Source organism: Chelmon rostratus, chromosome 23 (genome assembly GCF_017976325.1).
Source record: "Chelmon rostratus isolate fCheRos1 chromosome 23, fCheRos1.pri, whole genome shotgun sequence".
NCBI lineage: Eukaryota > Metazoa > Chordata > Actinopteri > Chaetodontiformes > Chaetodontidae > Chelmon > Chelmon rostratus.
The window spans coordinates 16,254,430-16,269,030 of NC_055680.1; the positions used below are offsets into that span (position 1 = coordinate 16,254,430).

The following is a 14,601-nucleotide window of genomic DNA, read 5'->3' on the forward strand; positions in this document are numbered from 1 at the left end:
AGGTGATGTACAACTGCAGGCTGAGAAATTACTTGTGATTACATTAATGACCCTTGTTTGCTTCCATAGCATTGAACCCAGAATCTGCCCAGTTATCCTCTAGTGTGGGTCCAGCATTACTGGTAGCCAGTGCAGACACTATAGGAAGCGTAAGTGTTAACCCAAGTGCTTTAGTTGCCTAAAACTGACAGTTTACTCCTGCAGGATGCAAACATGTGGGTCCATCTCAATCACCACTCTGTAATTCACTCAGAGCACATCATTCCAACAGCTATGACATGTCCCATGTGATAATATGCAATATATAAGAATAAGTCATTGGGAAAACAAATAAGCATTATATAAACACAGTTTGTGTTTCACAGGCTTGGTACTCGGCAGTAGCTGCATGTTTGACTTGTTTTAAAAACTCTTCTCTGAATGTCATTGCGTCTGACTTCTAAACATATAGTTTGATTTCTCTTAAACAGAGCCGCCACAGTTTATTGTTCCTATGACTCCGTGCAGCCTCAGCATAATCTTAAACTTTAAATGGCTTTTCTGAGAAGAAGGTTATTATGAATCATAATTTAGCTTAAAGCAAGGGCGTATTTTCCACTGGAGACAGCTTTGCTGGAGACCACGTCTTTGCCCCCTCACCTTTACCATTGCAGGTTGATTTTTTTTTTAATAAAGTGAGAAAGTCTGTCTGTCTGAACGTTGTTCTCTTACTGTCCAGCTGATTTCACGGGAGTCTCCTTCAGAATGAACTTTTTTAAAAAGCTGGTCATTGTGTGAAAGAGGAACAAGAGGATTCTGTGAAAGCTGCTTTTCAGAAATGCACAAGACAGAGACAAATTTAACTGTCACTGAAGAACAGAATGACATTCAAAGGATGATACCAGCATTTTACAGGCTTTTTCCAGCATGTTAGTGTCGTGAGGTATAGCACCTGACGGAGAAATGTTGGTACATTTCACTGGTATATTTTGTTGTTTATTGTTTAGTATATTTTATTGCATTTATGAATATTTTTACTGCATGTTGGTTTATTTTATTCTAGTATCTTAATTTTATTTTAGAATCTTTCTTATCTTGTATCTAACATGGGGGTTGCAATGCAGATTTCATTGACATGTCATGCTCAATGACAATAAAGAAATCTTGAATCTTGAATACACAGCACAACACAGCACAACACAGTGAGATAGAGGAAAGTCTTTATCTCACAGGGAAGTTAAAAAAGAGATAAAAACAAGAATTTGCAGCTTTATTGTTCCTAGATTAATTATTCTAATTTAAAAAATATATTTATATTAAAAAGCTTAATTTCTGTCGTTACAGTTCACTTTAACATTGATTAAATAACTTATTTCATGTTACACAAAATAAAGTACTGCCTGTACGCTGTGTGTATGACAGTACGAATCAATTAGTTAATTTAAACACAAGATACTTGTGCTCAAAAAGAGGATTCATTCTCAGTGAAGAACCTTGGAGCTCTAATCTGCCTCTATACCTGCCAAAGAGCAGTGATTCCTAACACGTCTCTGGGGGTCATCAGGTGGAAACCTCCCTTCAACAGTGTTTCGCCTGCTTAGTCCCACTACACCTCCAGGAGGTTAGGCAGTGAACTCCGGCGTCCCAGAGTCACCCCCCCTAGTGCCAGTTCACACTGCTCCTACACAATCCAAACAGCACCGCCACGTTCAACTGACCCAGAGATGCTCCAGGTAGTGGCCAGTACCGATGCTACCATTTAACTATTGCTAATGCTAATGCTAACCGCTAGGAAGAACAGAAGAAGACAATACAGTTCCGATGCTACCATTTAGCTAATGTTACGTGCTAACCGCTACCTGCTAAGAGGAACAGAAGAAGACAATAAAGCTAGATTCACCTATACTGTTAATGTTAATTGCTAGCTACCAATACTAACTGCTAAGATACTATCATACTCTCACCGCTTTAGCTATTGTTAGCTGCTACAATGCTACCACAGGCCTAGATGCCACATGTAACTGCCGATTGCCACACTACCATCGTCTACCCCTACCTCTCACCAACTGCACCAAGAAAAAGCGGGGTGGGAATACAAACCCTGGTTCGGGTAGGGGATAGAAAATAAAGAGGTAGAGTCAAAAGATGAAAGTAGGGATTGGATACAGACCCTTGTTCGGGTAGGGGGTGGAAAATTTAGAGGGTGCTGAAGGTGGAGGCCTAAACCACAGACTAGATTTAACAGCCTCTTCTAACATTTCCTTCAAGAAGCAGCAAACCCTACCATTTCCTTCAAAAAGCAAACAAAGCAGGAAAACAAACCCTAACATTTCCTTCAAGAAGCAAACAAAACAGGAAAACAACCAAAAAGATCAAAAAAACAAGCCAACTCTGTATCTTACCATGCAAACTCACCTGAACAGGCCGCATGGTCCCAAAGAGAGACTCTAGCTGGCCACACCCCCACCTTATCTAAACTTCCTCTTCCTGGTTCTCTTCCTATTGGCAGAGCGAGATGAGATTCTGATTGACTTTATCTAACAACCTCCTTGTACATGGCACTGTTGAAGTTAGCAGTGTCATATCATCCATATAAGCCCTAATTGGTGGAAGACGCATTCCATTCTGCCGTCTCTCCCCACCTACGACCCACTTGGAAGCCCTAATAATTACCTCCATAGCCATTGTGAAAGCTAGCGGGGAAACTGTACATCCTGCCATAATACCAACCTCCAATCTTTGCCAGCCTGTTGTGAGCTCTGCGATACTTGCACACAGTCTGATGTCTTGGAAATATGCTTTCACCAAGTTAACAACTATCTCCGGCACTTTAAAGTAGTCAAAGGAACTCCAAATAAGGTTATGTGGCACTGACCCAAACGCATTAGCCAGATCTAAAAATATAACATTCAAGTCTCTTTTCTCCCTCTTAGCTGTCTGAATCTGATGCCAAATCATGCTAGTATGCTCTAAGCATCCCGCAAATCCTGGTATCCCTGCTTTTTGCACTGTCGTATCTATCATACCATTCCTTTCTAAGTAATTAGCCAGCCTCTGTGCTACGATACTAAAGAAAATCTTTCCCTCAACATTTAGGAGAGAAATCATCCGAAACTGGCTAAGGTCCGATGACTCCTTCTCCTTAGGGATGAAGACACCTCCTGCCCTGCGCCATGCAGGGCAGGAGGTGTCCCAATAATCAACTTGTTTTTTCAACATTTTGTTTGACATGTCTCTTTTACTTGATTGTTTTGGATCCGTGCCCCAGTTCAGTAGAATTTCCAGACAAGGACCAATGAATGTGAATCATAAAGAAAACAACCACAGGAATTATTTTTCAACTTATATTTACCCATGGTAGGCATAAATGAGCATGACAGGCGTTTTTCAGCAACGCCCTGATTCACATTAAAACAACTACAAACATTTGCAGCTGGCAGCAGCTCCACTTGGGCCCTGTGGTGAGAAGGTTAGTCCACCAACATTAAACACAACAAAGCACCTTTTCTCACTTCCCTCTGGTGGTTTGCACAAAGTCTTATTTCCCCAAATTTCCTACGTGTCTGAAATCTGAACTTACTGCTCAATGAATGAATGAAAAGACATTTACTAATAATCATCATTTTGCATCACTCCTCACAGCTGTAGAGTCAGAACACGAGTTTTTAGTAGTTTAGTAGTTTTTTTTTTTATAAATTGCTGAGCATTGCATTGTAGGATTGTTAACAAAAAGTTTATCAATGACCCTTCTGCTGTCGTGGCATTGTGCAATCAGTGCAGAAATCAGTCACTCAAATAAAATGGCAGACCGTAGATGTAGTGCACCACTATATAGTAAATAAGGAGAATCTAGAACAAAATACAGTGGCCCTCACTTTTCTCCGTCTGAATCTAGCCAACCGCAACCACTGGTGGATAAAAGCTGCAAAAGAGCCCTCTTGGATGCCCCTGTGTTAGATAAAACATGATGAAAAGCTCAGTGTGCAAGTAAATGTGATGTCCCTCTAGGGTGCCCTTCCTGTGGAGGAAATGCAGTGTAACAAGCCCAACTCCAAGAAAGTTGGGACGCTGTGTAAAACATAAATAAAACAGAATGTGATAACTTGTTAATCCTTCTTGACATCTCCTGGACTGAAAACAGCACAAATCATCACATGTTGCACTTTGTTATTTGATACGATCATTTATATCCGTGTTTCAGCTTCTCCATCCATCTGTTGTGTGAACAGCTGATCCTGTTCAGGGGTGCAGGTGACATGCTGTCACGCTTCACCGTTTAGTCTAATAATTTCCCCGTCTCATGTCTTAATCCATGCCTTTAAAGCAGGCATCTCAAACCGGTTCCATGAAGGGCCGCGTGGCTGCAAGTTTTCATTCCAACCAAGGAGGAGCACACCTGGCTGGAATCAATTAATCAGCTGATCTCAGTCTTCAGCTGACAACTAAGTGATCCCTTGATGTTGATTGGTTGGCCTGATGTGCTCCTCCTGGGTTGGAATGAAAACCTGCAGCCACGCGGCCCTTTATGGAACCGGTTTGAGATGCCTGCTTTAAAGCAAACAAAAGAGGTTTGGTTTTATAACCCATCATGCACTGGGGTGTACATATTTGTTTAAAACAGAAACATAGATGGTTCACTGGATAAAAGAGCTGGTGTTTCTCTTGTTGAGCACCTCAACACAGGAAGGCTGAAGCTACTGAAGAACACTGACCACTGAAGAAGAAGAAGAAGAAGAAGAAGAAAATCTAATCCTGCAGAAGGTTTGTTCCAATTCAACCTTTTTTTCTTCAGCTCTGTTCTCTCTCATCATCGTCTCTGCTTCCTCTGAAGGACTGAAAGCCACTAGTTCCTGTCCTCACATGGGTTCATTTCACAAGTATTACCACCGTGTCTCTCTTTGTTGAAGACGATCATCGTGAAGATGATGCTGACTGTGTCTCTACTTGTCTGTGCCATGATGGCTCTGACCGGCGCTGCTGGTGAGTATTGAGAGACAAAAAGAGACGGTTTTCATGCTTTTATTGTGTATGTACAGTGTTCCAAAAGCAGAGCCTGAACTTATTCATTCTTGATCTGCTCAGCGAAGCGCTCCCATGCTCAGTTCTTTCTGTTTTCAGTGGACAGTCACATCATCAAGCGCTCAACACCTTGTCCAGTTGGTTGGACCGCTTTCAAGGATCGTTGTTTCAACTACATTCCAACGCCCATGTCTTGGCCTCATGCTGAGGTAATCAGGATGAGTCAGTGCAGAACAGTGGAGTGGAACTAAGTACATTTACTCAAATACAAATTGGAGGTGTTTTTACAGTTCTCCTCTACTACATTTCAGAGGGAAATATTGTACTTTATACTCCACTACATTTATCTGACAGCTTTAGTTACTTGACCAATTGAAACAATTAGTCTATTAATCAATTAGTCAACTGACAAAAAAATGAATAACTGCTCTGATAATCACTTCAGTCATTTTCCATGTAAAAACATTTCATTGTCAGTTGTTGCTGCATTTTATTTTAATTCTTTTAAATGTTTTACTTTTACAGTTCATTTTAATATTTAAATTAATAGTTTTGAGGTTTGGATATTTTTAATTGGACAAAACAAGCATTGTGAAGGTGTCACTTCGGGACAGCAACAGAAAATAACCAATGGACTAATAGAGAAGATAATGGCAGAGTATTTTACAGTGTGATATTAGTACTTCTACTTGAGTAAAGTATCTGAATACTTCCTCCACCACTGATGCAGAATATTCCTGTACTATATCCATTCTTCTGCTGCTGGCTCACACACTTTAATTGGCACATTCTCCTTATTGGCTGTCTTTGTATTACGTGATGTGTAATGTATCACATGACTTCACCCTCTTTGGCCTCCTCTCTGTAGAGAACCTGTCGGAATCAGGGTGGACACCTTGCATCAGTGCACAGCTTTGAGGAGCAGCATGTGATTCAGGCAATGAGCCTGCGTCACACACATTCCCATCCACTCACTTGGCTTGGAGGCTACGATATAGCACGGGTATGTGACTGATGACACAAAATGTACAATATAGGACACAAAAAGTTTGTTTGTTAATGTATTCTAATCTTCTAGAATCGTACCTGGTTCTGGACTGATGGTTCACCTTTTAACTTCTACTACTGGCATGTCGGAGAGCCGAATTATTCTGCAGGGACAAGCTGTCTGTTGATGAACTTCGGAGGTAAAGTTATATGTTGCTTGAGAAACATTTTCTTTCTTCTGTAACTGAGGTCTGAGCAGGGTTTGATTTAAGAATCCCTGCAGCAGACATCGATACAAGTGATGATGATGTTTCTCACAGATGAGGTGCACTAAACAAGAACAATAAGTTCTCAAAACCATTCGCTGTATTGGCCAACAGACAACTTAACACCAGCAATAAGTGTTTCTATTGGTTTCAAGATGAACCAGCACACTGAACCACTTCCTCTTTTACATCAAATGACATCTTGGTTTGACTAGAGAAGTTGTGTCTTGAGGTTTGTGTAAAGTGTTTGATGCAGACATGAAGTTCAGGTTGTTAAAATATCATTTTTGAATTTTCCTGCTGCAGCAGCAGTGGGGACGTCTTCATATTCAGCGTAAGATAAATTCTCTCAGTCACTTAATGTGAATGATTTAAATCGGTTTATATTCATATCTGCTTGGCCTCATTAAATCTATTTTGATGGTTTGTTGGTTGTTTGAGAAATGAGCCAATTTACACGTGAATAATTCTCTGTCTTTTTACAGATGTGAAGAAATTTGACGATGATTCTTGCTCTAACAGAAGGCCATTTGTCTGCGCCAAAAATATGTGAGGACGACAGAGAAACATGCAGTACACGACTTCAGGATTGTCTTTTATGCCTTTCACTCTCCAGAGTTTCCTGTTTTTTCTTGCCCTATACACACTTAAAACTTTCTAGCATTGAAAAAAACCACCAGTCTGTGAGTGTGATGAATCCTACATGAATACACAGCACAACACAGTGAGATAGAGGAAAGTCTTTATCTCACAGGGAAGTTAAAAAAGAGATAAAAGAAGAATTTGCAGCTTTATTGTTCCTAAGAAACTTGTACAATGTAACTTCAAGATTAAGTTTCTAATTTAAAAAATATTTATATGAATAAGCTTAATTTCAGTTCACTGTGAATGTGCGATTTTTTTCAGTGATCTCAGTGTACTAACACAGGAATAGACATACAGCTAAGAACAAGGACAGCAAATCAGGAACAAATGGTACAAAAGTAAAGAATGGTCAGGACTGTCATGTTCACTAGTGTGTCAAAAAGTAAAAAACACCAATGACCAACAATGCCAATAAACTAAAATCTTTGTGCAAGTCACATATTCTGAGTTGTAAATGACACAAATAGTGCAAAGACATAAATATGGAAAGAATATGCAGAGTGGATGAAAACCCCATCCCCCCGCCCCCTTGTTTCTTCTTATTTTTCATATTCCGCCAGAATTTCCGGCAGCTTTGAGAAAACCCTCGCAAACTATATATCAAAACGTGTGGCTCGATCGGGAATGGTGTGCTATATATTTATGACAGGATTCGTTAATGATTCGCAAAGTTATTTGAAAAAACCCTGCAAAGAATTTCCCATAAGAAATGAATGGGAAATTTCCTCAAATTTCAGCCTTTTTCAAGTTTCCGCTGCCTCGCCATACTTTTCTCCTAGAGACTTCATTCAAACTTTAAAACATAGATAATTTTGTCGGCTCAAAATGAATCCCGGCTCACTTTTCAATATCTCTTACGGTTTTCGATCCCTGACCATCTGAAGACCATAAAGTTTCTAAAAAAATGCTCCGAATTTCACCATCCATATTTTTTCATTGTTCAGTGAAATAGTCATTTTATTATTCAGGTTGACAGCTGACTGCACGCGCCAGTAAAAGAATGACGGCACGCAGAGAGTGGAATACAGCTGTTACTTCAGCCACGCCCCCTGACTACCATAGCCATAATTAACCAATTATTGATCCATATAAAAGGCGCATCGGATTATAAGGCGCAATGTGGGTTTTTGAGAGAATTAAAGGCTTTTAGGTGCCTTATAGTGCGGAAAATACGGTGAATATTAAAATCAGATTCAGTAGGAGCCCGCTGTCTATTGTTGTTGCTACCTGTCTGTATAAATGAACGAGAGCATTAAATCGAGCGCACGTTTTAGGATCTCGTGCGCACGATTTAGCTAAAACATGCGCACGTTTTAGTATCTCGTGCGCACGATTTAGTATTTCGTGCGCACGTTTTAGTATCTCGTGCGCACAATATAGTTTTTTTTTTCTTCATGACACTTTAGGGGCTCCATAATACGTTGCTTCAGAAACATTTTCTTTCTTTTGTTACAGAGGTCTGAGCAGGGTTTGATTTTTTCTCAAAACCATTCGCTCTGTTGGACAACACACAACATCAGTTATGATTGTTTGTATTGGCTTCAGGATGAACCAGCACACTGAACCGCTTCCTCTTTTACATCAAATGACATCTTGGCTTGACTAGAGAAGTTGTGTCTTCAGGTTTGTGTAAAGTGTTTGATGCAGACATGAAGTTCAGGTTGTTAAAATATCATTTTTGAATTTTCCTGCTGCAGCAGCAGTGGGGACGTCTTCATATTCAGCGTAAGATAAATTCTCTCAGTCACTTAATGTGAATGATTTAAATCGGTTTAAATTAATATCTGCTTGGCCTCATTAAATCTATTTTGATGGTTTGTTGGTTGTTTGAGAAATGAGCCAATTTACACATGAGTAATTCTCTCTGTCTTTTTACAGATCAGAAGAAATTTGACGATGATTCTTCCTCTAAGAGAAGGCCGTTTGTCTGCGCCAAAAATCTGTGAGGATGACAGAGAAACATGCAGTACACGACTTCAGGATTGTTGTCTTTTATGCCATTCACTCTTGAGAGTGTCCTGTTTTTTCTTGCCTTATACACAATTAAAACTTCCTAGGATTTGTTTTGGGTAGACTGTTGTGGACTACCCTATTTAAGGGCTATAGCTGGTGTTGAGAGGACACCACATGCTATCACATTCTCATTGATATGTGGTTAGAATGAATTTCTCAGAATTGCAATGAATTTAAAATTCCACTTCCTGTAATTCCAATTCACATTCAATTCCAAATCCTCTGGGGATGGAGCCAATTCAAATTCAATTCAAATTCACTTCCTGAATTGAATTGAATTCTGAATTTTGTACAAGCCTGTTTCACTGGTATATCTTGTTGTTTATCGTTTATTGTTTAGTGTATTTTTATTGCATTTATGAATATTTTTACTGCATGTTGGTTTATTTTATTCTAGTATCTTAATTTTATTTTATAATCTTTCTAATTATCTTGTATCTAACATGGGGGTTGCAATGCAAATTTTATTGACATGTCATGCTCAATGACAATAAAGAAATCTTGAATCTTGAATCTTGAATACACAGCACAACACAGCACAACACAGTGAGATGGAGGAAAGTCTTTATCTCACAGGGAAGTTAAAAAAGAGATAAAAGAAGAATTTGCCTAACCCTAACCCTCTAATTTAAAAAATATTTATTTTAAAAAGCTTAATTTCTGTTGTTGAAGTTCACTTTAACATTGATTAAATAACGTATTTCATGTTACACAAAATAAAGTACCTACAATATGTTCATTATTCCAAAAATGCTGGGCTGCTGTGTAAAACATAGATGGAACAGAATGTGATAACTTAATCCTTTCTGACATAAACTCAGCTGAAAACAGCACAAAGTCAATATATTTAATGTGTGACCTCATCAGCTTCATTGGTTTTTGTAAATATCTGCTTATTCTGAATCTGATGCAGCAACACGTTTCAAACACGTTGGGACAGGAGCAGTGGCGTGCACAGACTTTTTGAAGGGCAGGGGCGGAAAAGAAAAAAAGGGCACATATAGCGTGTCCTTGCCACTGAAGAGGGCACTTTAACACGCGTTTTGGCTCCCAGGGGGCACTTTAGCACGTGTTTTGGCATCCAAGAGGGCACTTTAGCACGCGTTTTGGCTCCCAGGGGGCACTTCAGAGCGCGTTTTGGCGTCCAAGAGGGCACTTTAGCGTGCGTTTTGGCTCCCAGGGGGCACTTTAGCACACGTTTTGGAGTCCAAGAGGGCACTTTAGCGCGCGTTTTTCAAAAACGGCCACGAGTGGGGGCAGTAGCCCCCCCTGCCCCCCCCCCCCCCCCACCCCCCCCCCCCCCGTGCACGCCACTGGACAGGAGCAACAAAAGACTGGGAAACATGTGGAACGCTCCAAAAACACCTGTTTGGATCATTCCACAGGTCAACAAGTTGATTGGTAACAGGTGAGAGTTTTATGACTGGGGCCAGGAGCAGATTAGACAGACAAAAAAAATCAACCAGTAAAGGTGTTTCTGCCTCTACGCTGTGTGTATGACAGTACGAATCAATAATCAACTTGTTTTTTCAACATTTTGTTTGACATGTCTCTTTTACTTGATTGTTTTGGATCGGTGCCCCAGTTCAGTAGAATTTCCAGACAAGAACCTGTGAATGTGAATCATAAAGAAAACAACCACAGGAATTATTTTTCAACTTATATTTACCCATGGTAGGCATAAATGAGCGTGAAAGGCATTTTTCAGCAACGCCCTGATTCACATTAAAACAACTACAAACATTTGCAGCTGGCAGCAGCTCCACTTGGGCCCTGTGGTGAGAAGGTTAGTCCACCAACATTAAACACAAAAAAGTACCACGAATCAGCAAATCAGGAAAAGATAAACCAGAGGTGGTTAAGTTTATAGAGGGGGCTATTAGGACTATTTACTATAGATGTAGACATAGATTGTCACAAAGGAGAACATTCCTCAGTGTGACAATGCCCAGAGCACGATCTGGTCTGTAAAATGGGAAAGGTATGGGTGGAGTTAGAGAAACAGTCATGCTATATATTGTGTTGTCTGGATGTTAAGGGCAGAGTCTTCTGATCTGACCCTGAAGCTCTCTCGGATGGCCGGCGTCTGATCTGATACTACTTAATGAAGGTCTCTTCAACTCAAGCTTGTATCAGCGGAGTTCTTCCTACATCATCATCACACCACTGCTCAGCAGGACCTGGCTGATAAACTTCAAAAACAAAAATAAAACAGAATGTGATAACTTGTTAATCCTTCTTGACATCTCCTCGACTGAAAACAGCACAAATCATCACATGTTGCACTCTGTTATTTGATAGGATCATTTATATCCTTGTTTCAGCTTCTCCATCCATCTGTTGTGTGAACAGCTGATCCTGTTCAGGTGTGCAGGTGTGCATGCTGTCACGCTTCACCGTTTAGTCTAATAATTTCCCTGTCTCATGTCTTAATCCTTGAGTAGACTTTAAAGCAAACAAAAGAGTTGAATTGGTGCAATTTGATACACTGAATGTGACGGTCATTGGTTTTATAACCCATCATGCACCGGGGTGTAGATATTTGTTTAAAACAGAAACATAGATGGTTCACTGTATAAAAGAGCTGGTGTTTCTCTTGTTGAGCACCTCAACACAGGAAGGCTGAAGCTACTGAAGAACACTGACCACTGAAGACGAAGAAGAAGAAGAAAATCTAATCCTGCTGAAGGTTTGTTCCAATTCAACCTTTTTTTCTTCAGCTCTGTTCGCTCTCATCATCGTCTCTGCTTCCTCTGAAGGACTGAAAGCCACTAGTTCCTGTCCTCACATGGGTTCATTTCACAAGTATTACCACCGTGTCTTTCTTTATTGAAGACGATCATCGTGAAGATGATGCTGACTGTGTCTCTACTTGTCTGTGCCATGATGGCTCTGACCGGCACTGCTGGTGAGTATTTAGAGACAAAAAGAGACGGTTTTCATGCTTTTATTGTGTATGTACAGTGTTCCAAAAGCAGAGCCTGAACTTATTCATTCTTATGATCTGCTCAGCGAAGCGCTCCCATGCTCAGTTCTTCTTGTTTTCAGTGGACAGTCACATCATCAAGCGCTCAACAACTTGTCCAGTTGGTTGGACCGCTTTCAAGGATCGTTGCTTCAACTACATTCCTTCGCACATGTCTTGGCCTCATGCTGAGGTAATCAGGATGAGTCAGTGCAGAACAGTGGAGTGGAACTAAGTACATTTACTCAAGTACAATTTGGAGGTGTTTTAAGTCAGACTTTACAGTTCTCCTCTACTACATTTCAGAGGGAAATATTCTACTTTATACTCCACTACATTTATCTGACAGCTTTAGTTACTTGACCAATTGAAACAATTAGTCTATTAATCAATTAGTCAACTGACAAAAAATGAATAACTGCTCTGATAATCACTTTAGTCATTTTCCATGTAAAAACATTTCATGGTCCCAGCTTCACAGTTGTCAGTTGTTGCTGCTTTTTCTTTTGATTCTTTTAATGTGTTTTACTTCAACAGTTCATTTTAATATTTAAATTAATAGTTTTGAGGTTTGGATTTTTTTTAATTGGACAAAACAAGCATTGTGAAGTTGTCACTTCGGGAAGGCAACAGAAAATAACCAATGGACTAATAGAGAAGATAATGGCAGAGTATTTCACAGTGTGATATTAGTACTTCTACTTGAGTAAAGTATCTGAATACTTCCTCCACCACTGATGCAGAATACTCCTGTACTATATCCATTCTGCTGCTGCTGGCTCACACACTTTAATTGGCACATTCTCCTTATTGGCTGTCTTTGCATTACTTCATGTGTAATGTATCACATGACTTCACCCTCTTTGGCCTCCTCTCTGTAGAGAACCTGTCGGAATCAGGGTGGACACCTTGCATCAGTGCACAGCTTTGAGGAGCAGCATGTGATTCAGGCAATGAGCCTGCGTCACACACATTCCCATCCACTCACTTGGCTTGGAGGCTACGATATAGCACGGGTATGTGACTGATGACACAAAATCTACAATATAGGACACAAAAGTTTGTTCAAACCATCGTTTGTTTTATATTGTATTCTAATCTTCTAGGATCGTACCTGGTTCTGGAGTGATGGTTCACCTTTTAACTTCTACTACTGGCATGTCGGAGAGCCGAATTATTCTGCAGTGACAAGCTGTCTGCAGATGAACTCAGGAGGTGAAGTTATATGTTCCTTCAGAAACATTTTCTTTCTTTTGTTACTGAGGCCTGAGCAGGGTTTGATTTAAGAATCCCTGCAGCAGACATCGATACAAGTGATGATGACGTTTCTCACAGATGAGGTGCACTAAACAAGAACAATAAGTTTCTCAAAACTTAACACCAGCAATAAGTGTTTCTATTGGCTTCAAGACGAACCAGCACACTGAACCGCTTCCTCTTTTACATCAAATTTCAAGTTGTGTCTTCAGGTTTGTGTAAAGTGTTTGATGCAAACGTGAAGTTCAGGTTGTCAAAAGATCATTTTTGAATTTTCCTGCTGCAGCAGCAGTGGGGACGTCTTCATATTCAGCGTAAGATAAATTCTCTCAGTCACTTAATGTGAATGATTTAAATCGGTTTAAATTCATATCTGCCCTAACTCATTAAATCTATTTTGATGGTTTGTTGGTTGTTTGAGAAATGAGCCAATTTACACGTGAATAATTCTCTGTCTTTTTACAGATGTGAAGAAATTTGACGATAATTCTTGCTCTAACAGAAGGCCATTTGTCTGCGCCAAAAATCTGTGAGGACGACAGAGAAACATGCAGTACATGACTTCAGGATTTTTGTCTTTTATCCCTTTCACTCTCGAGAGTTTCCTGTTTTTTCTTGCCTTATACACAATTAAAACTTTGAGCATTGAAAAAAAACCACCAGTCTGTGAGTGTGATGAATCCTACATGAATACACAGCACAACACAGTGAGATGGAGGAAAGTCTTTATCTCACAGGGAAGTTAAAAAAAGAGATAAAAGAAGAATTTGCAGCTTTATTGTTCCTAAGAAACTTGTACAATGTAACTTCAAGATTAAGTAGTCCAGAACAACAGAGGGCTTGAAATAAAGCATGAGTTTCTCAAATGATCACACTTGAACTGCAGATTGTACCTTTAAGTTTAAGTCAAACATATAAACCAATGGGTATTTATATGTTATAAATGGCAAGATGTATGCAAGAGCTGAAGGCTGAAGCTACACTGAAGAAAGTATAACCCTGCTTAAGCTAAAAAAAAAAAATGATGTCCAGATATCACATCTAACATATTTGACCTCCTATGACTCCGTGCAGCCTCAGCATAATCTTAAACTTTAAATGGCTTTTCTGAGAAGAAGGTTATCATGAATCATAATTTAGCTTAAAGCAAGGGCGTATTTTCCACTGGAGACAGCTTTGCTGGAGACCACGTCTTTGCCCCCTCACCTTTACCATTGCAGGTTGATTTTTTTTTTTTAAATAAAGTGAGAAAGTCTGTCTGTCTGAACGTTGTTCTCTTACTGTCCAGCTGATTTCACGGGAGTCTCCTTCACTTATTTCCATAAGCTGAAAGCAATGAGCTCAACAAGTGGCTGATATTAATAATCATGATAAGCAACAGTTAATATTCTCCTAAGAAGTCACTGGAATTGAACATTAAAGGTAACATAGTGCAGCTCATAACTCTTTCGATGCAACAATATAATTGAA

At 39.8% G+C, this 14,601-nt stretch overlaps 2 protein-coding genes across 2 annotated transcripts; both read left to right on the top strand.

Moving 5' to 3' along the window:
* Positions 1-4,581: 4,581 nt before the first annotated feature.
* On the top strand, positions 4,582-9,385 carry LOC121626497 (ladderlectin-like). The gene is made up of 7 exons (XM_041965044.1): positions 4,582-4,740; positions 4,887-4,959; positions 5,098-5,207; positions 5,867-6,001; positions 6,077-6,185; positions 6,737-6,800; positions 8,775-9,385. Exons 2-7 carry the CDS (start codon positions 4,902-4,904, stop codon positions 8,788-8,790), a joined length of 492 nt encoding a protein of 163 aa, XP_041820978.1. The 5' UTR covers positions 4,582-4,740; positions 4,887-4,901; the 3' UTR covers positions 8,791-9,385.
* Positions 9,386-11,530: 2,145 nt separating this feature from the next.
* On the top strand, positions 11,531-13,664 carry LOC121626975 (ladderlectin-like). Its single transcript, XM_041965733.1, has 6 exons — positions 11,531-11,598; positions 11,745-11,817; positions 11,958-12,067; positions 12,756-12,890; positions 12,981-13,089; positions 13,597-13,664. Exons 2-6 carry the CDS (start codon positions 11,760-11,762, stop codon positions 13,662-13,664), a joined length of 480 nt encoding a protein of 159 aa, XP_041821667.1. The 5' UTR covers positions 11,531-11,598; positions 11,745-11,759.
* The last annotated feature ends 937 nt before the right edge of the window (positions 13,665-14,601 follow it).

Coding starts and splice junctions, on each gene's coding strand:
- LOC121626497 (XM_041965044.1), top strand. CDS start 4,902: ATGATGCTGACTGTGTCTCTACTTGTCTGTGCCATGATGGCTCTGACC. Junction 4,960..5,097: donor GGCTCTGACCGGCGCTGCTG/GTGAGTATTGAG, acceptor TTCTGTTTTCAG/TGGACAGTCACATCATCAAG. Junction 6,002..6,076: donor GAGGCTACGATATAGCACGG/GTATGTGACTGA, acceptor CTAATCTTCTAG/AATCGTACCTGGTTCTGGAC.
- LOC121626975 (XM_041965733.1), top strand. CDS start 11,760: ATGATGCTGACTGTGTCTCTACTTGTCTGTGCCATGATGGCTCTGACC. Junction 12,068..12,755: donor TGTCTTGGCCTCATGCTGAG/GTAATCAGGATG, acceptor TCCTCTCTGTAG/AGAACCTGTCGGAATCAGGG. Junction 13,090..13,596: donor TCTGCAGATGAACTCAGGAG/GTGAAGTTATAT, acceptor GTCTTTTTACAG/ATGTGAAGAAATTTGACGAT.